Raw genomic sequence first — 26,990 nt, forward strand, 5'->3', positions numbered from 1 at the left:
CACCTCGAATATTTTATTTATTGAACTAAAAACTTATCAGTCAATGCACGTTGGCTGAAATGGACGAGTTTTGCAAAACTCTTTGCCAAGATTAGAGATTAATAGTTTTAATGTCTGTGAGAGTTAAAGCATTCATTCAAAGATAAAATCTATTTGAGCTAAACTCTTTTCACAGAACTCGCATTATTACGAGTATGTATTAACTTATGTCTTTGAAGATGACCAGACTGTGTAAAATCCTTCCCACATGTGTCACATTTGAAAGGCTTATCACCCGCATGAGTAAATACGTGTTGACGCAGATAATCAGACCGTACAAAACTCATATCACAAACTTCACATCTGAAATGTTTATCTTCTGAATGGAATACTGCATGCTTGCGAAGGCGATCAGGTGATACAAAACCTTTATGACAAATGTTGCATTCGAAAGGCCTTTCACCTTTGTGAATTGCTATGTGACTCTCAAGATCTCGTCGACAGTTAAGACCTTTATCACAAATGTCGCATTTAAAAGCCTTGAAGCCAGTGTGCGTCAATTCGTGTTTTTTAAGGTACTTACTACGTGCGAAAGTCTTCTCACAAACATCGCATTTGAAAGGCCTATCGTTTCCATGTATTATTGAATGATTTCGGAGTTGGTGCTTTAGTCTAAATTTCTTCTCACAAAAGTTGCATTTTAAGGTCTTGCCATCCGTGTGAATTGAAATGTGGTTTCTTAGATATTGCTTTTGTTTGAAGCACTTTTCACAGATATCACACTGGAACGTTTCTATCCTTGTGTGAGTTGATTCATGTATTCGGAGGTCCTCAATTCCTACAAAAGTTTCCCCACAAATATCGCACTTTAAAGGCCTACGTACCAAGTGATCACATTTGTGTTGCTTCAAAAACTGCGTTGCAATGAAGTCTTTGGAACAATGTTCGCACTTCTGTCTTTTCTGTCCTGAAGAGATACTTTCAAGTTCACAATTTTGATGTGTTTGCTTCGTATGTGAATGGGTGTGCACAGCCTTCTCATATCTGTCATTCTCATGACTTGTGAAGTCATCTGTGGAAACCAGCTGCAAAGCCCTGTAAATCCACATTTTTATATTCGTAAATCAGAAGAATACTATCGTACATGACAGTATGCAGAAAGCAATCGTCAGATGTTAACTCATCTATACCGCAGAAATTTCTTCCTACCAACAAGATATTATCCCCCCCCCCAACCCCCGACAAGAATGTTACATTCAAGTTCAAGTAAATACAGACGGTGGACAAATTATTAGCAAAATTGAAGATTTTTATTATATATTTTTACAAAATATGATTCTTCAATTTAGACTACAGTTGACATTTTCGTGTATTTCCAAATAATTAGCCAAATTGAAGATTTGTATTGTATATTTTTCAAACTTTAACTCTTCAATTTGGACTACATTTGATATTTTTGCATATTTACAAATTATTAGCAAAACTGAAGGTTTTATTTTCTATTTTTACAAAATTCGATTCTTCGATTTGGACTATAGTTGACATTTGGGATATTTCCAAATCATCAGCAAAACTGAAGATCTTTGTTTTATATTTTTACAAAATTTGGCTCTTCAATGCAGTTGACATTTTTGCTAATTTACAAATTATTAGCAAAATTGAAGATTATTATTAGACTATATATTTTTTACAAAACTTGACTCTTCAATTTAAACTACAGTTGACATTTTTGCATATTTCTGTCTACTGTAATGATAGAACTATGCAAAATTGTCAACTATTCTAAATTGAAAAGTCAAATTTTGTAAACAGAATTATCATAAAAATCGTCAATTTTGTTAATAATTTGTCCACATCTGTAGAAACCCGTATCCCAGAAATGGCCTTGAATTAACAACCTTTCTAGGTATAAAAAATGTCGGATGATGTAGAAAAAGATGGGACAGTAAAGGTACGGTCACACGTCGCTACTTTTGCAGCGCTGCAGTACAAAAAACTGCGCAACTCTTGTACTGCGACATGTGAAGAACGGTGCAATCCGAAAAGTAGCAGCTGCCGAATCTGCTGCCCGCTACTTTTCCATGCTGCGCGCAGCTTAAAAGTAGCGACGTGTGAACAGGGTTCTCAGGGTTGCAGCCGCAGCATTTTTGATATCGGTTTTGTTGAAACTTTTGCTGCGGTTGCAACCAGTGTTACCACCCAAATGTGTCAATGATACTTTTATTGTTTGGATATACTTTAATGTTAAATGTGATGAAAATAAATTATTTGTAAGAGTTATTAAATACACAACACAGTCTGAGTATAATTGCTGACGATATAATTCATTTTTTAAATTTTCTGTAGCGTAGTTCCAAACAGGAGGGTTGCCAACATTGATTACGTGAATATACTGTTGGTTATCATTTAAGTATATATAGGCGTTTTTAAAAGCTTTATAGTAAAACTAATGTCAATTTCTGAATACTAGATACGACAGAAAAGCAAATAATAGATAAGGAAGCTTTCGTATGAGTTTCTTAATAATGCGAACATAACCACAAAATGTATATTGAGAAGTCAACACGGAGATGGAAACCTGCAGCATGACTGCAGCTGCAAAAGTAGCGCCTTGTGTGTGAACAGACTCGCAACCTGCAGTTGCAACTTTTGCAGCATTCGGGTTGCAGCACGTTACTTTTAGCTTACATGTGAATACGACACGCAACTTTTGCAGCTGCAGTACAAAAGTTGCGCTGCAAAAGTAGTGATGTGTGACCATACCTTAACACGCCAAAGGGCCTAATACTCAGTGAGGAAAGTGGGGGGAAAAACCAGAGGCAGTATGCTACCCCAAGATTTTTGCCTGGCACACCTCGATTTAAGAAAGGCATACCCTCTCCCTTACAACATACACATACATGATGTATACAATAAATTGTTTTGTGCAGTCAGTAATATGAATCTTTGAAGCTTACGCAACACATTAAATTTCTTAATAAAATAATTTCAGTTATTTACTAGATTATTTTGCAATGTCCATTGAGTCTTAGCATTTAAAATAATGTTAAAGCTTCAAAGAGCCTTACTTAATTATTAATAAAAAGTGCAACAATAACAAAAATGACATAGTCACTAAATTGGCAACAATGGCCACTACAAGCTACACACCACAGCCTTCTATACTTGAAATACTACTGTTGTGTTTGACTTATCAAACAAACGTGTCTAAATCAGTGAGCCCTGTACTAAACAATAGACACTGCTCAATGATTTAAAAGCGTAACACAAATGCTGAGCGCCTGAGCATATTGCTATCTCTTTCTAACATAGTGTTGTCCTTGTCTCTCTTGCAGTGAATGCTATCTTACACTAACGGTATTTTTATTGCTTACTGCGCATGTGCAAAATCAACCTCACGAAAGACTCATTGAAACACATTAGTTAGAGAGAGCAATACCCTCTCCAACATGGCGTCTACAGTCACGCTTTCAGACGGGAAAGAGCATTGCGGCAGTGTCTCCTGTTTAGTATAGAGCTCACTGGCCTAAATACACGTTGAATTCAGTTACAGAAGGCTGTGGTTCAGATTTACGAAGCAAACAGATAGTACTATTTGCTATGAAGAGTTATGTCGTGTACTAGGATGAGTGTATGTGTAAGTGTTCGTGTTAAGTATAGTGTAAGGAATGGGTGAGAATGATGATTGTGATGCGTAACATTTTCCAGACTGTAATGTTGAAGTAATTGTTCGAAAATCTACAATGACATTTCAGTTTTTCTCTTTTATTATAGTACAAACTATTTGTTGATTACAAATGTTAAAATATTATTCAAAATTAATATTTTTGTAGTAGTCACAAAATACCCTCCCATTGATACTGTGTTATTTAAAATAACTTGGTATTGCTAGGGTTAATTCCAGTGATAATTGAAGAAGAAACAGCAATATGAAAGCTCAAACAGTACTATCTCACCTGTCAGTCAACTCGACATCATCTTCTGTCACATCTGACACTACCAGCTCCTCTTTCACAGCATTCACATCCCATTTTTGTTCCTGGAGAAGAAAAGAGTAATTTAAGAGCTGGAGAGCAAAATTGACAAGATATTCAACATAAATGAAGTACCAAATGTATAACTTCAAAACAATAGGTGTCTCTGTAGCCATGATTTGCTGACGTCACTACTAAGTATCTGAACACAGAGATATGAAAGTCTACACATACAAAAAGTTTAACAAATAATGCTACAGCTGACACATTGGTAACCAAGCACAATGTTAATTCAGGCAAAATATAGAGACCATTAGACTTTAAATTGTCTTTCTTAATTTTAAGACACCATACGTTTCATAGCAAATTACAGTGAGATTATCTGTTCAGTTGCCAGTTCTAACACCAGTTGCTGAATTCAGCTACATTGCCATTTGTTGTTAAACTGTGTTAGACAAGGCTAATTACAAGAATGACTTATATCGAAGCTTTCTATTTAACAAATCTCACCATATTTACAGCACGATATTGATTCTTCTTCAGCATAGACATTCATTCTCAATTAATTGGAAAATCTAGTACTAAAAATGTAGGGTAATCTACTGCCATTATCTCTTGTTTTACACAAAGTGTTTCAAATTGTTTAAAATAATATCCGTTGATTAAAACAAGTTTTAAACACAATGTTTAAATATTTTTTTATAATGTTGTAAAAAATTATTTCTCACTGATGCTAGATCTCAGGGAAATATAAGCAATCAAACTGAGGTAAATTTGAAAGTATTCCTTTTTATGAAACTCACCAGAAAGCTTCATAATTTTTTTTTTTTTCAGTTAGTAGGACATTGATTTTTATGAATAACATTATTTAGGTTAATAAACAGCGAGACAAATTTGAAATGACTAAAATACCAGTTTCCCGAATTTTGCTTAAGAAATCAGGAATTAACTTTTATTTTGAGTTTTTTTTCATAGTATTCTGGTCTATTATTATCCATTGGTCATTTTTTAGGAAATGTACTTTTTGTCGCATTTTCGCCCTTTTCTACTTATAAATGGACAAATATACATTAGGAAGAGAGCTCTAGATTGTAGATGTTCAGAATACAAAGACAATATCAAGTAGGCCTATCCTTACTGGCAACCCAAGAAGACAAGCCACTTTCATATCAAAACAACTCACCTCAACTTCACATTTCAACACTGGGAATGTAGAGGCAATTTCATTCTCGTCATATTTCACATCTGATGTCAGATCATTTGTTTGTTCAGAAGGTTCCACTTTAATTTCAGAGACTTCCACTTTCAACGAATTGACTTCCTGTGCACAAAATATCACAAACAATAAGTTGCATACCTGCAAAACATCGGTCTCTTGGAGAAAAATTAGTTTTTTTTTCACAATGGATCAACAGAACTTTAAGACATATAGCTACACAGTTACCGTCAAAAGGAAGTTTTCTTCTCCATTTCCTTCTTCAGTCTGTTGGGTTAATGGATCCAACTTCACTTCTTTTCTAAGAGCACTCATGGCAACTTCCAGTCAAGTCTTAATATATATGTCTGTAACAGCTTGCTGCAAAAGACATAGAAGTTTTCTTCAACTCTTATGAGAATATACTTTATTAAACATCTAATTGTTCTATTATGTATCCAGTACAACATTCAGTGTCCTCTACAGAGAAAGACAAGTATTTCAACTGTCATTTTTAGATTATTATTTACGAAACGTGAAACATTACAATTACAACAATCACTTATCAATTACAATAATAACGTTAATCGCGAGGCACAATTTTTCAATCAAATATCATCATTACAGAATAGGTAGCAAATATTACAACTTTTTAACAAATTCTTTATGCAAACTATTTATGAGAAATGTAGTGTAAATACTGATATATCTTTTCCGTGAGGAAGATAAGTGAGAAATAATTATGCAAAATAATAAGTAAACTGAAACAAGAGAAACTACTGGACGGGAGGTAAGGAATGTGTGAAGGATTTCTTACTAATTTTAGTTTCTATTCTATGGGATAAATTTCAGAACACGGATTCCTTCCTTTTCCTCTTACTTCAAAATTCCAACCTTGTGCACACAAAATAAATTATTAGCACTGAAAAGTGCCTTTTCGTAAGCATGATAATGTGCATTTGACAAACGCAGACAAATCTGCTCTTTTTGGTATTTTAAGATATAATAATTGTCAGTGAGGAAACCGTGTACTGAAATTTTCCCATTCTATGAGTGTCTGTCCTTAAAGAGTTTAAGTGGATGAATGGATAGAAGAGAGGAAGTCATTCTCATCAAGATGATACAAGATCTCTTAAAATACATAAAAATAAATAAATTAAACAATAGTAAATAAATCAAAACGAATCAACATACGTTTTCTGCAGATAGCCCTATTTTTCAGGCTTTTAGATGTTTAGTTATTTCCAAAAATATGCTATCTTGATACTGGTTCAGTACTAATAACCTTTTCATGTCGAAAAAAAAATATATTACTCTGTAGGATAGATGTTAAGTAGTATGATTTCGCTTTTAATTTAGGCTACATGCGGAAAAGCATTAAGTTTTAAGGGTTTCACAAACATATTGTACTCCCAACACTATCACATTTTCGTTTAAAGACACCATAGAACAAGTCAGATATTTACAAAATTGGAAGTCGTACTATAATCGTATCTAAGAGAACTACATATTTCTGCAATAAAAGTGTAACATCCAATAAACAAAATAATATACATAGTGAAATTCCTTAAACAAATCAAATGCTTCTCCTATGGAAACTTACAATTCATAAACACAGCCACTTCGATACATTAATCAAACAACTGTTATGTGGTGCCTTTTTGGACGAGTTTCACAAATCACACGAGGGTCAAAGAACACCGAAAAACGTTCGCATGCGCAAAATGTAGGACGAGTCCACTGTCCATTGCAAGTTATGGATGTAATTGATGCATGAGAATGAGTTCATGGGAAGAAGACCTTTAAAATACGGGTTCCCAAGACGGAATAAACAAGCACCAATTTTTCTTTCTCTCATTCTGTTCATTTCTGTTCTTTGGTCCAGGGTAATGAAGGAACTGCTTTAATTTTGGCCGCAAATTGTCAACCGATTCACAACAAAGAATGCGTACACCCTGAACCAAATAATGTTCGCCCCCTTGTTCTAAAAATCTGAATTTTTTTTTTTTTTAGAGCTGCATCCTTTCTCTGCACTTCCACCCCCACCATAAGGACTTCTGTCATTCGTTATACTGGTTATATCCTTCCTACACGTTGTAGCTAGTGTAGTGGATTCGTCCTATATCTCGTAAATGCGAGGTTGAACAGAGGCTGCTGTCCTGTTGGTGCAAGAAGTACTTAAGCACAGGACCCTTGCCAGAAGAATACAACATAGATTATGTAGTTATTCGGGTTAAGATTTTCATGCTCATAAAAAAAAAAAAAGCGAAAATCGAGGATGTCATGAACAACTGCTTATCTTCCATAATTACGAAAATAAATTTTACGATCACAACTGGATGATGTAGGGATTATTTGGAAGAAAATGAACTATAAAGCTATATTTTTGAATTGACGAAATTTGTTTCATCGGGGTTTGATGCTAGAGAAGTCGTAGAACATAATTATGTACAAATTAGAATTTGTATAGAATGTACACATCTTTGCATCATGTCACATTGCGTTGTGCTGATCTCTCCTCTCATAGACTCCCATTATAACAATGCAGTGTAGCATGGCACAGAACGAATTAACAAAATGGACAACTTGTTTTAACAACAAATATAATTCTGCAGCTGATATCCATTACCATACTTTTTTATTGTCATACATTTGAGCTTATTAACAAAATTTTTCAAAATAATGTATTTCAAAATAAATTTAAAACTATTTTCTCACCTGTAGTTTTTTTTTAAATGTGTTAAGTACTTATTTCTCCCCAGGCATTATAATGTATGCTATAATTACAATAGTAATTGTGGCGATTGATGGATATTCCTCCACAAAACTAACGAGTTTTTCAGAATCCATTCTTAATTCTTAACCTATAAGAAGTTACGATGCATAGATACAATTTATAAAAGACAGAGTCTGACTGTTATTTGAACAATTCAGCTCCAAAAGAAAAAACTCAAGAGAGTACCAGACAGCTTCCAGTATTGCACTATCGAAAATAAAATTATTCTTTCCAAATGAATATCAATTGTTCCATGCTACATTATACCATGTCACTAGACAGTTTCTAGGAGAAGCAAAAACTGTGTATTGTAAAGAGGTTGATAAAAAAGGTAAGAGGTAAAGTATCCCCATCGCATGCCATGAAGGCACTTGGCGGGCATGGAGGTAGAGCCCCATGCTTTCCATGACCTCAGGACTAGAATGAGGTGGTGTGGTCGGCACCATGCTCTGACCGCCTTTTACCCCCAGGAAAGACCCAGTACTCAATTTTATAGGAGGCTGAGTGAACCTCGGGGGCATTCTGAAAGTTTGGCAATGAGAAAAAAATCCTGTCACCACCTCGGATCGAACCCCGGACTTTCCAGTCCGTAGCCAGCTGCTCTACCAACTGAGCTACCCAGCCACCGTAAAGAGGTTGATAAATTCATAAAACGAAGCGTCCACTTCCCAACCTGCTAATAGTGTTCTAAATTATGCTGTATTATTTTTACTCTCAATTTCAACTGACAAAACTAAAGTAATTTAGTAAAAGAAAAATGCTCCATTCTAAGCAAAATCTGTATTAATAATATTTTAATTGAACAAGTTAATTCCTTTCATGTTTTGAGATATGAAATATCCTTCAGTGTAGATGAAGACATGGCAAACAAAATCAAAAAAGTTTTTGAAGCTATAGGTGTGGGAAGTCAGGTTTTCAAGTTTTCAAGCCTTCACGGATACAGACACACACCACACTTAAAATTTATTATGCTTGCTGAACCTTCTTACATGCAACAATGAGACTTAGACCATCAAGAGAGCAGATAACGAGATTTCTCACAGCTGCACAGAAGTGATTCATGAGAACTGCGGGTTGTTCACTTCTTGAACCAAAATTGAAAATCATATGTGGAAAGCATGCCCTCTACCAGAACTGATTCTAGTACATGCTCCATGACCTTGCAGAAATTTGGGATGACCTATGAAACGATGGCGGGAGACCAAAATGAATGAACTATTTGATTTGTAAATGATATGAATTCACATTCTTTTTAGTTAAATTTATTTTTGCTATTGTAGTCCATTTCCTCAGCCCTATTGTAATTCACAATTCTGTCTTCTATTCTGTGACAGTATGAGATCAGTACTTTGACTTACATTGTCTTTCATTTACAAATCCTGAACATAAAAATTGTTATTCTTCAATGTCTGATAACCACATCAATTTCATGGCAACCTATGTTTGCCCACTTACTTTCATTTATAAAGTGAAATTAAACAATTTAAATAATTTCGTTCCTCAGTGTATGAGAATATCAATATGAATAATATTATGACTGTGTGGAAGAGATCAAACTGAAAGTTACAAACTATTACATAATCAATCACCCATGACTCTTACAAACTTCTCTACTGGTATTTTAAATGCTCAGTATGAGTATATGCTGATGCATTTCTTTCAATAAGATGAAGTTGTACAGCACTTTTCTCTCAAATCTTCAGTGACTTGAATTACTTAAGGTACGATCACACGTCGCTACTTTTGTAGCGCTGCAGTACAAAAAACTGCGCAACTCTCATATTGCGACATGTGAACAACGGTGCAACCCGAAAAGTAGCGGCTGCCGAACCTGCTGCTCGCTACTTTTCCATGCTGCGCGCAACTTAAAAGTAGCGACGTGTGAACAGGGTTCTCAGGGTTGCAGCCGCAGCATTTTTGATATCGGTTTTGTTGAAACTTTTGCTGCGGTTGCAACCAGTGTTACCACCCAAATGTGTCAATGATACTTTTATTGTTTGGATATATTTTAATGTTAAATGTGATGAAAATAAATTATTTGTAACAGTTATTAAATACAAAACACAGTCTGAGCATAATTGGTGACGATATAATTTATTTTTTAAATTTTCCGTAGCGTAGTTCCAAACAGGAGGGTTGCCAACATTGATTACGTGAATATACTGTTGGTTATCATTTAAGTATATAGGCGTTTTTAAAAGCTTTATAGTAAAAATAATGCCAATTTCTGAATACTAGATACGACAGAAAAGCAAATAATAGATAAAGAAGCTTTCGCATGAATTTCTTAATAATGCGAACATAACCACAAAATGTATATTGAGAAGTCAACACAGAGATGGAAACCTGCAGCATGACTGCGGCTGCAAAAGTAGCGCCTTGTGTGTGAACAGACTCGCAACCTGCAGTTGCAACTTTTGCAGCACTCGGGTTGCGCAGCACGAAAAGTAGCGTGCAGCGCGCTACTTTTGGCTTACGTGTGAACACGACACGCAACTTTTGCAGCTGCAGTATAAAAGTAGCGCTGCAAAAGTAGCGACGTGTGACTGTACCTTTACTTCAGGTTTTTGAAGATGACTAAATCATACAAAACTTTTCTCATCCATAAAGGTTGATGCTGGCTTTTTCAAAAGTGTCACAATATAAAGGATTTATCACCTACATTGTCGGAGATATTTAAATCATAGATAACTCTTCTTACTAAATGTTCATTTGAAAAATGAAACGACCTATGTAGCTTAATTTCTATTTCAAAATTCTAAAGTAATGCAATATCCATCACAAAGATTTTACATGATAATTTGTGTTAGGTAATGCATAAATCGAAAATGAGCAGCTCATGCCAAACTCCTTTCGCAAATTTTTTATTTCAAAGGCTTATCACCTGTGTGAGTCGATGCATGTCTCCGTAAACAAAAAACCCGGTTAAAACTCTTTCCACAAGTGTCGCATTTGAAAGGCTTATCACCTGTATGACTTAAAGTATGTTGTATAAGGTAATCATTTCTTGTAAAACTCTTCTCACAAGTGTCACATTTGAAAGGTTTATCAGGTATGTGAGTTAGTTTATGCTGTCCAAAATGATCGAATCGTACAAAACTCTTATCACATTTATCACATTTGAATGGCTTATCACCTGTATGAGACGCTTTGTGATATCTGAGATTTATAGATCGTGCAAAATCTTTACCACAAATATCACATTTAAAAGGTCTATTGCCTGTGTGGGTCGATATATGAATTCTAAGTTCTTGCTTTCCTATAAAACACTTTTCACAAATGTCACACCTGAATAGTTTATTGCCTCTGTGACTCGATAAATGATATATAAGCTGCTGTTTTTGTTTGAAGGTCCTTTCGCAAATTGTACATTGTAAAGGCATATTACCTGTGAGAGTCGATGCATTATTTCCAACATATTGCTCTTGCCTAGAACACTTCTCACAATTTTCGCATTTGAAAGCTCTATTGTCTGTATATGTTGATGATTGCTTTAAATTATGTTGCTTTCGTCTGAAATATTTCTGACAAATGTAGCATTTTAGAAACTTAACACCTGTGTGAGTTAATATGTGTCTTCGAAGATGCACCTTTTGTCGACAGATCTTTCCACAAACGTCACAGCTGTAAGGCTTATTGCTTTTGTGGGTTAACGCATGTTTTCGAAGATTAGCAGTTCGTCCAAAACCCTTACTACAGACGTCGCATTTGACAGGCTTAATGACTGTGTTAGTTGCTACATCATTTCTGATATGTTCCTCTTCCATAAAACACTTCTCAGAAATGTCACACTCTGAACTCTTATTTTCTGCATGAGTTGAAGTGTGGATTTGAAGATCATCAATTGTTGAAAAAGTTTCTTCACAGATGTCGCATTTGAAAGGATCCTGTCCCAAATGATTACATTTGTGTTGTTGCAAAATTTGCACAGCAGGTAGTATAGACTTCAAACGTGTGTCATACTTATTGTTACTGACGTCTCCTTGGAAATTCTGCTGCGTGGTTCTGTAAATCCAAAGTTTTTGCTCACAAAACTTAAGAATTCTATTATGCTAGACATCATAAAAAATGTAACATCCACAAGATAGGCTAATAGATAGGTATTATTTCTCTAGAATGGTATTCCTGAAAATAGAAAAATGCAGACAGAACAACCTATTCTCTTGACAATGTGAAATGCAACCAGTTAGTCGAAGTAAATATGTTGAATATCATTATATTTGTATTTTCCAGACAAACAATCTTTCAGAATAGTACGAGAGATAATTTTGCACTCAATGATCTAAAATTACTTAATTTTCACTATTCTCATTTTGTATACCCCATGTCGTCATCCTATTTTTATACAGAATTGCCAATTAAACAATATTTCAACATCCCGCACAGGTATTCTGACAATTGTCAATTCAAGTCTCGTGGTCTGTAAGAATGTCTTATGTGTCTTATTTTGGTTTTTCAGAACTTGATATGAATAGTAAACGAAGGTTAATTAGCAATAATTAGCAACAATGCCAAAACGATTGAACTAACAGTCAAGATCAGGTGGTAAGGGGAGAGGATAATTTTAATATGGCTGAAAACCAGTAAATTTGAAAAGAAAAAAATCCTTTAAAATATGCCTTGCAATGTGAAAAATATGTAACAAAAAATGTAATGCGCATTTATTCCTATGTCAGTTGCTGTGATGTTATTTTTAAAGATCTGGTGCACAGGCGAAAAAAAAATGCTTAAATATGATGGAAAACGAGTAAATTTTCATTATCTTTTTCCTTTAAAATAATCTTTGATGTGTGCCAAATATATTACATAGAATTTAATGTGTATTTATAGCTTTGTTAGCTGCTGTGACGCCATTTTTAAAGTTCTGGTGCACAGGAATTTTAAATGACACTGAACTTTGATTGCAATTTCCAGTAACTTCAATTTTTTGCTTTATTCTCACACAAAAAAAGTTATATATCTTTGGAACTATTAATGCTACATGCATAATATTTGAAAAACACATTCTTTACTTCAGAGAACAACGTTATCTTCCATCCTGTAACATTTCAAATATTTTTTAATTACTCAGTATAATAAGCTGAGGCATTTTTCAGTCGAACACTATTAATGAAATTATTTGAAATACAATTTAGAAGAACTCTCGAGTCAAATTTCTGATGCAAATACTACAGAAAATTATATTCGATATGTTCCTACTCCAATACATTCGAATTTATTAGCTTTCAAACAAGAAAACAAAAGAAAGCTCAAATGCCACAATCCTCACCTTTCAGTCAATTGAACATCCTCTTTCGTTAAGACTGGCATCAGTTCTTCTTTCACTATATCCAGATTCCACGATTCTTCCTGCAAAACAAAACATCATTTCCAAACAGCAAGAACTGATAGAGAAATTAGTAACAAAATATCTGAGAAATGTAGACTATAAAATTAATCATGAAGTTCGGCCCTTGTCACCAGTAGCATAACAATGTAGTTTGTTTGGGGACAGTAAGAATTTTGTCATGTACATGTCGTACCACAATTGTGATGAGGGGACTAACTACTGTATAATATATCAACTAGCTTAAAACAATAAATTTAATGAACTGAAGGAAGGCAGCAAATGATGCGTGAATATTTTCGTCATTAACAAGTTTCATTTTTTACTATTTCATTTGCTCTTTTTAAGAATGAAAATGTGATATTAATGTACAACATGCAGGTCTATGTTCTTAATCCATCAAAAACCAACCAATCAACTAACCAACGGCACTACAGCCCTTTTTCGGGCCATGGCCTTCCCAACTGCTTTCCTCCATCTCTAATTCTTGCTGTTGCTCTCCAGTTTTGTATGTTCTTAAACACTTCTATTAAGAACTTTAGTAAAATTATGGCTATAATCGTGTAACCCATAATTGATTACAAAACGCCCAACTTTGATAAGAAGGAAGTGAAAAGCAAGCATACCAATATATAACATTTATGTTCTTACTGTTATCCTTCATTATTTTTTCTCCTTTTGAAAAACTGTGTGATCATAGACGGAACTCTTCATGGCAATAGCTTAATATTAATAATACTATACGTATTTTGAGCACTAAATATAAATAAATAGAAGGCAGGATAAATTAGGTACTTATTTAATTTGGCCCTAAATAATCTTATGTTTTGAGTTACCTACACTCTTTATATCGATAGGGAGGCTATTAAAAATTTTTACTGCCATATAACGCACTCTTTTTTGATAAGACGATAGACTTGCCAATGGATTATGAAAGTCGTTTTTTGATGCGTATTTATGCTATGAACTGTTGGATTAGTTACAAAGTTTTCACGATTACATACAAGGAAGATCATTAATGAAAAAGATATGCTGACAAGCCATGGGCATTATTTGTAGCTTTTTTAAAATAGTCTTACACGATTTCCTAGATTTGGCACCTACTATTACTCTAATTACTCTTTTTTTGTAGTAGGAATATACTGTTACTATCTGTGGAATTTCCCCAGAATATTATTCCAAAACTCATTACTGAGTGGAAGTATGCAAAGTATATTGTTTTTAAGGTATTGATATTTACTATCTTTTGCATAGTTCTAATAGCAAAACAAGTTGAATTTAGTTTGGGGGTAATTTCTTTAATATGATTTTTCAAATTTAACACATTATCGATTTTTAAGCTAAGAAATTTGGTTGTCGCTGTTTCTAATAGGGACTGATTGTTAATTATAGCGTTTGAAATTTGCGAGGTTGAATTGGGACAGGATTTAAATTGAATTGTGTTAGTTTTGTTACAATTTAATACTAATTTATTATACATCTTGATTACACAACTTTTAACACTGTATCACTTTGGAAAACGTATTATGTGTCTTTCATGTGCTAAATTTTATGTTACCTTGTTAACATGTTTCGGCCTGCTATTGGCCAACATCAGAGTTCTGATGAAATACACATAATACGTTTTCCAAACTAATTTATTAACTGAGAACCAGTCACATATTTTGAAGAGAATTTCCTCTATTGAAGATTGGAATGTGTTGGAGTTATTGCCTGTAATTACTATACTTGTGTTATCTGTAAATAATAATATCTAATGTCCTGAGAAGCCACCATCAATATGAACTGTTAATATAATTTTTTAATTATTTATAATTCATGTTGTAAATGTTGTAATAAATCTTGTAATTCTGTTACAAATTTGACATGTTCCATTATCATGTATGTGATCAGTTGGACACAATGAATGTGAACATCAATATAAATACGAAAATACAAAAAACATATGGCTTCAACAGGTGTCAAGAATTGATAATATAAGACTACCTAACAAACATGGTTAAGGTTTGAAACAGATTTGTTTAGTCCTAATTCATAATGTATGAAGAATTTTTTTTTTTAATTTCCCATAATTAAAAATATAATAGTCTGGTAACATGTTAGGACCTCTAAGACTATAAAGTGTAAACTACTTCCGAAACAATAAAACTTACCTCAACTTCTGACTTTAACACGGGAAAAAGGATAGGAACTACATTTTCTTCATATTTTATGTCGGATTGGAGGTCATACTCCAGCTCAGAACTTTCCAATTTGATTTCACCAAAGTCCACTTTGAACGAATTTCCTTCCTGTGCATTAAATATTACTTATGAGTACATCACAGTCTCTCAAACATTTTTTTTTAGAAAAATTCCTTTTTTATCAAGACTGCACAAAAACTTAAGAAATATACTCACTCACCGTCAATAGGAGTTTATCCTCTTCTCCATTTCCATTGTCATTCAGTGGATCAAATGGATCGACTTTCGGTTCTATTTTTACAGCATCCATGATGATTCACAGTCAAATCGAAAAATCAGTCTTCCTGCAGCTATCCACTTCATTAAAATAAACAGAATATCAAAATTAAAATTCATAAATATATTTTTTTACAAGAACACACATTATTTAATACTAAAACCGGCAATTCTCTAGAAAAAGTGAATCAAAACAGGCATAATTTATTTTAATTTAATTATTTTTGCGAGGTCTACACTCTGTAACAAGCGATTTTACTTCCTGTTTGCAAATATTTTCAACATAACATCAAAAAATATATATGTATATTATTATGGACAATTGCAGTTGTGCCATATTGACTATAGAAAGTCCCCCCTCCCTCAAGATTCTTCCTCTTCCAGAAGTTCACATGACACATTACGAATACAGACATCACTCTTCAAATCTAACACACGATTGCATATTATGTTCAAATACGAGCTCGTTCGACAATAATCTGTGGGCTTCTATTTTTGCATTAATGCAGTCCCTCAACGCACTTATATCACACGTCAAGAAGGAAAACATTTCCATTCAATACATGTTATGCTTTTACACATCAATTTCTCTCTTACTTGGATTTCTAAGGTCAATGACGAATTAGTCGAGAATCGAAAAATTTCAGTTCACACTATTCATCTGCTTTCACACATTAAAACAATCCCACCAACTCATCCACGACATTATTCTCAACGAACTAAATACACTTACGAATAATTCCTTTCCATTATGTCAATGACAACATACTATTTCCTGGACCCTTGGACAATATATGAGGAAAATCTCCACTAGTTAAAATAATTGCTACATTAGCGTAGTGGTTAGTGTCAGACTGTGGACCCTAGAGTGGATGGTTTGAGGATCTCAGGCAGGGTGCGAATTAACAGGGGGGATGGAGGGAATCCCCTCCCAGTTGGAAAGTTATCTCCTTCTCATAAATTCATATTAACATCCCTGCCAGGAATAATTTCTAACTTCTCACAAAATATAATTGTTTTAACACGAGTATAATATACATGTACATATTATGTACTTTGTAAAGCATAAACTAATCAAAGAAAATGATAATGATGTATTATCACCACCAGTAAGCTGACAACAATCAATAACTTAGGAATTACACATCTTATCTTAAGCCTGCTCATGGATATTATTATTATTATTATTATTATTATTATTATTATTATTATTATTATTATTATGATCAAGATGCAAGACGAGCAACTCAGTGCAACCAAGTGTTGAGCCGTATCGAATGAGGGTAATAATAATTTTATGTATGGTATTCTCTATCCAGGAACCTATCCCTTCCTCATCAGAAATCTTAATCCGCATCCCTCAGGTAAGGAATATTCATAATTGAAAAGTTGTATGCAGGAACATCAGAGAGAGAGAGAGAGGGTGGGAGGGAGGGCGAGAGCGAGAGAGAATTGGAAGGAGAGAAAAATAAGGGAAGGGAGAAGTAGACGCAAGTGACATCATACGATGAAATTTTTTTAATCTAACAAATAGTTCCTTCATTTCCACCCCCCCCCCCAATATTAACACCTCACTCTTTCCCAATCCCCCTAATGCTTCCTGTGCTGGTGATTCACTTCTTATAAAGAATTACCGTAAATTCTTTTAAAACGTGTTCAGTATGACACTTGCTTCTGTTTAGATTTAAAACCAAAAAATGTTAATGCAATAATTATAAAATAATAGTTGCCATTTGCAGTAGGCCTAGCCTACACATTTCCTAAAAATCCCAAATTGAAACATTACTAAAAAAATACAAAAATTATTCACGTTCCTCAGTAATTATTACAAAAGGTAGAGCTTAATCGGGAATCATTTAATACGAAGGATTCTTAATGCTTTAGAGAGATATGGCATTGAAAAGAGATTTCGTAATTCTTTGTATATTTGCGCATAAAATCTAAAGTGATTAGAAGTATTATTTTACTCGTGTCTCCAATAACACTACATAAATTATAAGCTTTTCTAATAATAATAATAATAATAATAATAATAATAATAATAATAATAATAATAATATAAGTTAGCGACTGTGTCAAAATTTAGTCTCTAAATGCAATCTCCCACGAACTGTAGCTCAACCTATTTATGTGTGTCGAGTAATAATAAATTAATAATACACACACGTATGAAGTCGAAATGCAGGAACAGATACAGAGAACAGATAATAACCTTTCCTTCTGAAGATATAAACAATTTGTTAAACATTCTACTCTCAGGCACAGACTTTCTAATGGCATGTGCTTACGATCCTAATGCAGTGAAATATATTAGAATCCAGAATATAATGTAAACAACTTGATGTCAATTTTGCTCATTCTCAAAACGTCGTCACGTAGGTGATGCATACTTTCTAATCACAGGTTTTATGAGTTTCGCAATAATTATTCAGTTCCTTCACTATAACGCAGATGATATAATCGTTTATACTTAATTTCCTTAAACTATTATTAAAAAAATACCGCTACTTAAATTAAATAATTATTTAAAATCAACTCTATTAAGATTGACTTTCGTTTTATACAAAACTCAATCTCTATAAATCTAAGAATTAAGATATTTGACTTCTTTTATAGCCTACTAGTGGTAGGTACCAGTACTTCCAATGAAGATCTTTCCTTTTTAATTCTAAACTTCATTAAATCTTCCTCAACAGGTTCACCCATTTGTGGGGGGGGAGGGGACAAAAAAAAAGTTTAAAATGGATAGTTAGCCATTGACAGCGAAAACTCCACTCTAACTTTTAGAAGTAAGCCAATGATACACTGAATAACAAAAGTATTAAATTTCCGTATTTGTTGATGAACAACACACACCAAAAATTAAAGAAGTCCTCCAGAAAAAAATGAAATATATTATCATATTAATAAGCCTATATTATTAAATATACCAGTATATGATAATTTTTTGTTAAATTAAATGTTAATATTTTAATAAAGATTTGCCTTTATGTTAAAGTAAATTAATTTACAAGAAAATTCTATGTAATGTTTCTTTGAATTTGTGTCTTCAGTAGTGCTGTGTGCTATTGGGCAACCTTTCATTTAAAGGCATTGTTGTTATTATTATTATTATTATTATTATTATTATCATTATCACTACTAATTTATTATTATTATTATTACTAATTTATTATTATTGTTAATCCTGCACATTCACACATCACTGTCATCAGACTTTTTCTTTCTCGGTAATTCACAGTACTTTTAGGACTTACTGAAGTTTCTTTAAGAAATTTTAGCTACATAATAATATTAGAATATCAATAAAGGTGATAACTGTATTATATTGCCTAATAATTATTTACAGTGTTTTACCCATGCCCATGAATTATAATTATTTATAGTTTTATAGGCTCTAGGGTGTATTTGCGCTGTACCATTTTCGTATTGAATGTGGCAGGAAAGAGAAAGGAAACAATGGAGTGCACATGGTTGTACCTTCGTCATATTACTAACAAGGCGTATTTTAATTTTACTGCCTATTTTGAGGGAGAAAAGATGCGTCTCATATACAGAAAAATATGGTAAATGTACAAAATAGTGTTAAGCATATTACTGTAGTATTCTGGACAATAGGCAACATAAATACGCTCGTGTATTTCCTGTGACATTGCATGCATATTTAGCAGTAAATCGAGCAAATGTACGTATGTTTCTAATAAACACAACACTTAAGTGGCAGCAAAATTAAGCTGCACACAGAAAGGCATAGTAATAAGAAAAGTTATTTCCATATGTATACAAAAGGATTTTCTTTGTTTATACCAGTTATAAATAATAAATAAGTATTAACAAATAGGTGTACTCGTTTATTGCTACTGTGTCGCACTGTCCAGACATATAACAAATTCTTGAAAAGCTTATCTTCTGTGTAAGTTGGTGTGTCTTCTAAAACTATACTAAAATAATATTCTCCATTCTGTTGCATTTGTAAGAGAACACTCGTGTTGTTTCAGAACATGGGGTACAGTAAATTGTCGTAATATTCACACATCGATTCTTCATGAATGAATGTTCATCTCTAAATTCACATTATTTACAATAACACGTGAATCTTATCTTTCAAGACAGAAGTTGCAATTCTGGAGACAATATAACACGGAGCCCAGACATGATCTGTTCTATGTACAGTGTAGGTACAGATGTGACACAATGCATGAAATTAGAGATTTATTGGGTATGTACTACATAATGTGTTATGTTACAAAAATCTGTGTAATCTTCAAATTTTCCTTTCACATTTCTCAATGTTGTTTGTGTGGAATGTCAAACCTTAGACGTACATGAAACCTAGAAACCTCGTGCTCACATATATTATTCCTACAAAACCAAGATCCATTGCTGAAACCTGTCTTCCTTCATTTTTCTTTGTTATTGCCACTATAACACTGAACAAAATTTAACAAATTCAAGAGTTCTGGGAACTGTTTTTTGAGCCAAATACTTCTCACACCTCTGCCATTTCTCAAAAGAAAAAAAAAAAACATTGAAAGTACACATAAATAAAGAAAGAGTGCCCACTATTTCCCATTCATTAATGCTGGATTGCAAGAAAACAGACCTATAAATAATGTATTCTTGCATTAGTTAGTGGATGTTTAAGGTTAGTGAATTGTCGGGTTGCAGAAGAGGAATTTAACGGGCCACTAGTTATTGGATCGTTAACCAAGCATCATTGGATTTCAAAAGTGACGCAATAGTACGTGAATGAATAAAAAGTGAACATCGGCTGCTGGACTGATGTGAGAAATTACTTTCGTTGTTGTCAAAATTTGCAATAAATTTACACTAATACGAACAAGAAATCAGGAACAGAAGTTTCAATGAGAAAGATAAATATGCCTATTTTTTTATTAAAAGTAGCGCACGAGTGCATTAATTTTATAGAAAATAAAAAAAAACCGCTATACTGGAGAATTACCACGGTCAATTTGAACCGTGCCGTTACGTTTACCACCAAATTTAAGTAAATACACAATGTCACCAACATAAGAACATGACGTTAGTGTGTGGCGTAGTTGCCGGGAGAAATTTTTTTTCTCTCTCTCTGCCTCCTTCGTTCTGAACATTACTTAGAGATAGCACCAGTGTTAGCTACAAAATGTATTTTCGCAAATATATTGCAAGTAGATTACGTGACTTATTACGTGTCTTAGATGAGGATCTCGAGACAAAACAGTCTTGTGCTATATTTTTTTTTTCTCTCTCTCTCTCTCTCTGTCTACCTCCTTCATTCTGAACATTATTGAGAGATAGCACCACTGTTAGCGACAATGTGTATTTGCGTACATATTGCGAGTAGGTTAGGTTAGCTTAGGTTAGCTTTGGTTAGGTTAGCTTAGCTTAGCTTAGCTTTGGTTTGGTTACGTTAGTTTTGGTTAGGTTAGGTTAGCTTTGGTTAGGTTAGGTTAGGTTAGCTTTGGTTAGGTTAGGTTAGCTTTCGTTAGGTTAGCTTAGCTTATGTTTGGTTAGGTTAGGTTAGCTTTCGTTAGGTTAGCTTAGCTTTGGTTAGGTTAGGTTAGTTTTGGTTAGGTTAGGTTAGGTTAGCTTTGGTTAGATTAGGTTAGCTTTGGTTAGGTTAGCTTGATTTCATTCGTCCATGTAGTAGTTAAAATTATATAATATGATAGTTTTTTATTCGTAATATTGATAAAAGAATAATAGGCCTATAATGAAAGCAGTGAATAATTTCATGGTCCCTAAAATTTTTTTTCGCAAAAGGCTAGGTGTTTTTCTATAGGCCAGAAATAAAACAGCAACGCCGTCATAATTACGTACTTTACGCTTTGGCGAACATTAACCGGAAATTTACTTTCCGTCATTTTAATGGTATTCCGTGAAACACACCTTTTTTCCTGTTAATTTGCTTGTGATAACCTAGTTTATGATCTTATTACATCTTCATTTTGTTTTAATGCATTCAAAAAACCGCCGTTGTACTACATAAAGCCTTGAACTTGACTAATGGAGTGAATTATTTAAGAATATAATCGCGAATTTGACTACCACCATTTCGATTATATTTTGTTTGATACGGCTCGGTACGGCCCGGTGACTAGTGGCCAGCGAGTAGCGTCGACTATCGATATTGGTCTGCCGTGGGTATTATCCAGTTGTTCCAAAAAAACAGACTACAGAGCACATAACCTCGTTGTCAGACAATGAACTAGAGTCTGTAATATTGAAATAAATAATAACTTCGCTATTCGGAGAATTAATGAATAAATAAGTAAACAAATATGTAATCAAATTACCGTATATCAATGACTAAGAAGAAATACCTCCTATCTACAAAATTGGTAATTTAGTTTCACTACATTATTACTATTTAGATTAACTACATTATTATTGTGTTCACAAAATTGATCAGTGTACTAATATTTTGTTCTTAAATAGAAGATCTTGCAAAACAGAAACAAGTTTGTCTATTTTGAGAAACTAATTTCTAAAATAGTTTATTTACCTGTAAATGTACAGATACGAGGTATCACTTTTTAGCCATCGATACGCAACATTATTTTAATATCGTGTATATAGGCCTATATACAAAATATTGCATGCCTGAATCTCAAACAGATAATATTATGATGAATCAAAATACATACAATTACTCAGCAATACACAAAATGTACGTAATATGGCTGTCTAACGGAGGAATAAATATTATTATAGGAGCACAATCATATCTGTAAGTTTGTGAATCCTTTAACAGACCAATAACACTAAAGATGTTTCTTGCAACGCGTCTTTCGAACTTATTGGTCCGTTAGCAGCTAACGAAGGAATAAATGCCTTCTTGCAACCCACCATAAGACTTCTTGCTTCTTAATTTTAAGCAATGTAGCACCTAATACAATTCTTATTCAGAGCCTTGTTACATTGCAATGGACTTTCTTCCCAATGACTTCCTAATTGTCAATTACTTCAAGCACAATTCATCTACTCCAATTCTCGTAAATTTAAGGTTTGTATTAAATCCCAGTTCACCCTCCAAGCCGAAAATTCATATTAGTTTAACTATTTTTATGATTCCCTTCACAAACATTTTCCCTCCTTAAAGCTCACTTCTGTTTATTCAATTCCATTAAAGATTAGTTGTAACTCCCAGTTGTGCCAATAAAACGTCCTATAATTTATATCGACGTAATAGTTTCTTCGTCAACCTTCCCTCCTCAAAGCTCGCTCATATTGATTCCTTTCATTAAAGATTTGTTTTAAACTCCAGTGCACTCCTCAAGTCAAGAAAATTTCCTACAACTTGTATCAATGTTACTCAATGCTATTCTCAATCGTACTCTTAAAAACTCCCTACAATTCATTCACATTCACTAAGTACGTCTCAAATTCTGGTGCACTCCCCAAGCCAATAAAACTTCCTATGATTTATGCAAATGTATCAGTTTCTCTGTTATCAGACGCTTTCCTCCAACCTTCCCTTCTTAAAGCTCCCTATCCATTTATTCCATTGCATTAAACAGACCTCATCCATGCTACTCCTACCCCTTTCTAATTCAACAAGAGCCTTGTCGAGCTGACAATGTTCAATGAATTTTATTGGATCTCACAGAATGGACGTGTAAATATCTTTATAACAAGTTTCGCAATTTAAAAGCTTATCATATTCATGACTTGATATATTTTTAAAAATACTGTAGTCAAAGTTGAAAAAAATTCTTTCTATAAAAAAATTACTTCAAACAGCTTCACACCAATATACCTCAACGAGTTTTCAAAGACAACTAGTCTCTGTAAACTCTTCTCACAAGTGTCACATTTGTGAGATTTATTGTGCATAAGTTAACTGATGACATAAGAGTATCACTTCGTACAAAACTCTTCTCACACATATCGCATTTGAAGGGCTTATTAACTGTGTAAGTATATAAATCATCACGGAGTTTCTCAGTATGTCACATTTGAAAGGCCATTAGCATATGTGAGTTGATGTACGACTTCTTAGACACTGCCTTTGCCTAGAACACACTTGCTACAAATATTGCACTTGAAATGCTTATCACTTGCATTAACTGATCAAGGAAGGGCACCCTGCGACTCAAAGTACAGCAACCAGTGGTACAGGGAAAAGTTGGGAGGGATGGAGATGTAAACACAGCTGTTTCGGACCGTTCTCTGGCGGATTCCAGTACGCAGCCATAACCTTATTATATTACTGTCTGAAGATGTCTTCAAAATTTGATTCTTCATTCGTCAGAACAATATTTAATATTGCTAACAAATGTTCATCGCTCAAACGAGACCTACGTTCTGATTTAACATATTTCATTAAGGAGAACAATTTTTCATATAGATATGTGGAACACAACATGGCTAACATTTTGGAACCAAATTTACGAAGGTGCGGGTATTTTGAGTCTGGCAGTATTTAAAAAATACTTGAGCCATATAAACCTTGACACCTACTTCTAATGACTATGTCATTTTGCATTTCTATAACTTCCAACTGTAAATTCAAATGCATACTCGCACATCAAGTCATTGGATTAGCAAACAATAAACAATCATTTTCCAATTGTTGGAAATTTCTAAATCGCTGACAGTTAAATTTTATATGTAGATTTTCTAATAGATTGCTGTAATTTTGTAGTTTTTGTTGTGTCACATTTCCTAAAGAGTTGAGACTAGGAAAGTGGTACAGGTTGTTTTCTAAAATTTGAGATTTCCACAGATCTAGTTTCGTAATGAATGCTTTCACGTCTCCATATCCATCCACTATATTTTTTTTTGTTTTCACTACAGATGTGTATTTAACTGATTCAAATGTTCACAAATATCGGTCAGAAATGTCAGATCATTTAACCAATCTTCATCTTCTAACTCAGGAACAGGTAATCCCTGTGTTCACATGAATTCAGCAATTACCTCACGAAGTTTGAAGAATCTGTGCAGCATCCGACAGCGCCTGAGCCACCTCAGTTCAGTGTAGTAAGTTAAATCTTCATAAAGTTGACCCATATCTTTCAGAAATGTTCGAAACTGACGGTGTTTAAGTGCTTTAGATTTTATTTTATTGATTGTCTTTACAACAGTGTTCGTGATGTTATCCATATTCAGCATTGTAATTCGGTAAATTTGCGCTTGTTTGAAGAGGTTGAAGGTTTTGAAGAGACATTGTAAATGTTAATCTGCCACGGCTTGTTGACTGGTTTGAAGTAGAGCTCTGCTTGTTTTGATCCACACCACACAGTACCTCGTTCGAGAGTGCGACTCAAATTGAGTCACGACACAGCAATTGCCCATCTATGGTTTACATGATGCTCTTTTCACAAACTCATCTGAAAAACTTATCAGCTGTGTGGATTGTGTCGCCGAAGATTTTCAGAGCATGAAAATCAATTACCACAAAAAAATATCGCACTAGAAAGGCATACTGTCTAAGTTAAAATACGACTAAGAATTGCCTCTGTTCCAAAACACTTTTCAAATGTCGCACTCGAAAGGCATATGACCTCCACAGTTGAAGTAAGACTTGGCTCCATTCTAAAACTTCTCAAATTTCGTATGTATGATTTGAGACACAAAATCGAATATGCATTCTTAGTCTGTATCTCCTTTAACATCACATTTTATAAGGATTTGCATTATTTACTGAGTTACGTTGAAGTGTGTTATGTCGTCCAAAACTCTTAAAACTAATGTCGCATTTGAAAACTTTATCGCCTGTGTGACTTAAATGAATTTAAGGTGTTTCTATAGCCTAAAATAATTTTCACGAAGGCTTATCACCTTTGTGAATTGTTGCTATGTGATTTCGAAGATGCTCCCTTTGTCTAAAGCTCTTTTCACAAATAACACATTTGAAAGGCCTAACGCCAGCGTGAGTTAATGTATGTCGTCGGAGATTATCAGAGCGTTTAAATCTCTTGCCACAAGTGTCGCATTTGAAGGGCATATCGTCACTGTGAATTAAAGCATGATTTTTAAGGTGAGTCTCTTTTCTAAAACGCTTCTCACAAAGTTCGCACTTGAAAGGCCTAACGCCAGTGTGGGTTAAAACATGATATATAAGATGTTGTCTTAGTCTGTAACTCTTGCCACAAACATCACATTTGAAAGACCTATCACTTGTGTGCTTGGCTGAATGTCTTTTAAGTGTGTTCTGTCGGGCGAAACTCATACCGCAAAGGTCGCATTTGAAAGCCCTATTGCCTGTATGAGTTAATGTATGCATTGAGAGGTGCTCCTTTTTCCTAAAATATTTCCCACATATGTCGCATTTGAAGGTCTTGTCTCCTGTGTGAGTTGATGAATGACTCGTAAGATGTGATTTTTGTCTAAAACACTTTTCACAAATGTCGCATTTGAATTTCTTACCACTTGTGTGAGTTAACATATGCTTTACAATATGTTCCTTTTGTCTAAAACACTTCCCACAAATGTCGCATTTGAAAGGTCTGTGGATCAAGTCAGTAGAATTTTGTTGTTGCAGAACTTGTGGTTCAGTAACAGCATTAGTGCAAAATTCCAGATTTAAATCATTTGGAATTGAATGTTCATCCCTAAATCCATAGCCCTCAAGCATGTGATTCGTGTATGTTTGTGTCTGCATCCACATGCCAGGTTGTTGTACGGATGTTGTAGGCTTATCAGGCTCATAATTCCAGAGGTCTCCATGGCAACGCTGCTGTGTGGCCCTGTAAAACCAGTTAGCTGCTCACAAGATCTGAAAGCTACTGTGACATACAGAGTCAGCCAAACCTAGGTTACCAGTATTCTTACAGAGTCACTAGGTTGCTCTTTGATGGATAGCACATTAAGTTTTCCAGGTTATTGGACTGGAACACGATTTTGAATAAGAACCTCGATTATCCGTCACCCTATTAACCGATTGGTGGATTATCCGACTGTCTATTTCTCGCCCCCTTTTTTTTTTTTTTTTGCCTCAGAAATAATATAACTTATATGGAGTACTGTTTTGTAAATTATATTAGTAGGTCCTATGTTGTTGTTGTTTTCTAATGCCAAGCGTTTGACAATAAAGTCATTTGACCTCTTGCACTCCAATATTTTTCAAAGATATTATCATGACTAGCCACCGAAGCACAGATTTTGAGGTGTTCCGAACCCATTTCTTGGTTTGAGTTGCACAATGGGCAGTTAGGGGACTGATATATTCCAATTCTATGCAGGTGTTTGGCCAAACAATCATGGCCTGTTGCCAATCTAAATGCAGCTACAGACGATTTTCGTGGTAAATCGGGAATTAACTGTGGATTTTGAT

The 26,990-nt window shown here is 34.0% G+C and overlaps 2 protein-coding genes across 8 annotated transcripts in view; both read right to left on the minus strand.

Annotated features, from left to right (window-relative positions):
• Positions 1–18,586, minus strand: LOC138716543 (zinc finger protein 888-like). Of its 6 annotated transcripts, XM_069812489.1 has the most exons (8): positions 17,922–18,027; positions 15,654–15,790; positions 15,404–15,541; positions 13,194–13,273; positions 5,398–5,529; positions 5,137–5,274; positions 3,936–4,018; positions 1–1,074 (listed from the first exon to the last, which is right to left on the minus strand). In XM_069812489.1, exons 5-8 carry the CDS (start codon positions 5,482–5,484, stop codon positions 159–161), a joined length of 1,224 nt encoding a protein of 407 aa, XP_069668590.1. In that variant the 5' UTR covers positions 5,485–5,529; positions 13,194–13,273; positions 15,404–15,541; positions 15,654–15,790; positions 17,922–18,027; the 3' UTR covers positions 1–158. The 6 variants fall into 6 exon arrangements, with proteins under 6 accessions (XP_069668590.1, XP_069668598.1, XP_069668606.1 ...); XM_069812505.1 differs by lacking the exons at positions 1–1,074; positions 3,936–4,018 and having other exon boundaries at positions 5,136–5,274; XM_069812497.1 differs by lacking the exons at positions 13,194–13,273; positions 15,404–15,541; positions 15,654–15,790; positions 17,922–18,027 and adding an exon at positions 6,343–7,157.
• Positions 18,587–19,282: 696 nt separating this feature from the next.
• Positions 19,283–26,990, minus strand: part of LOC138691007 (zinc finger protein OZF-like) — a 152,085-nt gene continuing 144,377 nt past the window's right edge. Inside the window, exon 6 of one of the 2 annotated variants that reach the window (XM_069812657.1) lies at positions 19,283–26,403. In XM_069812657.1, the coding sequence (XP_069668758.1) occupies positions 25,479–26,403 (925 nt within the window). In that variant the 3' untranslated portion in view covers positions 19,283–25,478. The remainder of the gene's footprint in view (positions 26,404–26,990) is intronic. The other variant, XM_069812649.1, reaches the window with a different exon arrangement.

Source organism: Periplaneta americana, chromosome 2 (genome assembly GCF_040183065.1).
Source record: "Periplaneta americana isolate PAMFEO1 chromosome 2, P.americana_PAMFEO1_priV1, whole genome shotgun sequence".
Classification (NCBI taxonomy): domain Eukaryota; kingdom Metazoa; phylum Arthropoda; class Insecta; order Blattodea; family Blattidae; genus Periplaneta; species Periplaneta americana.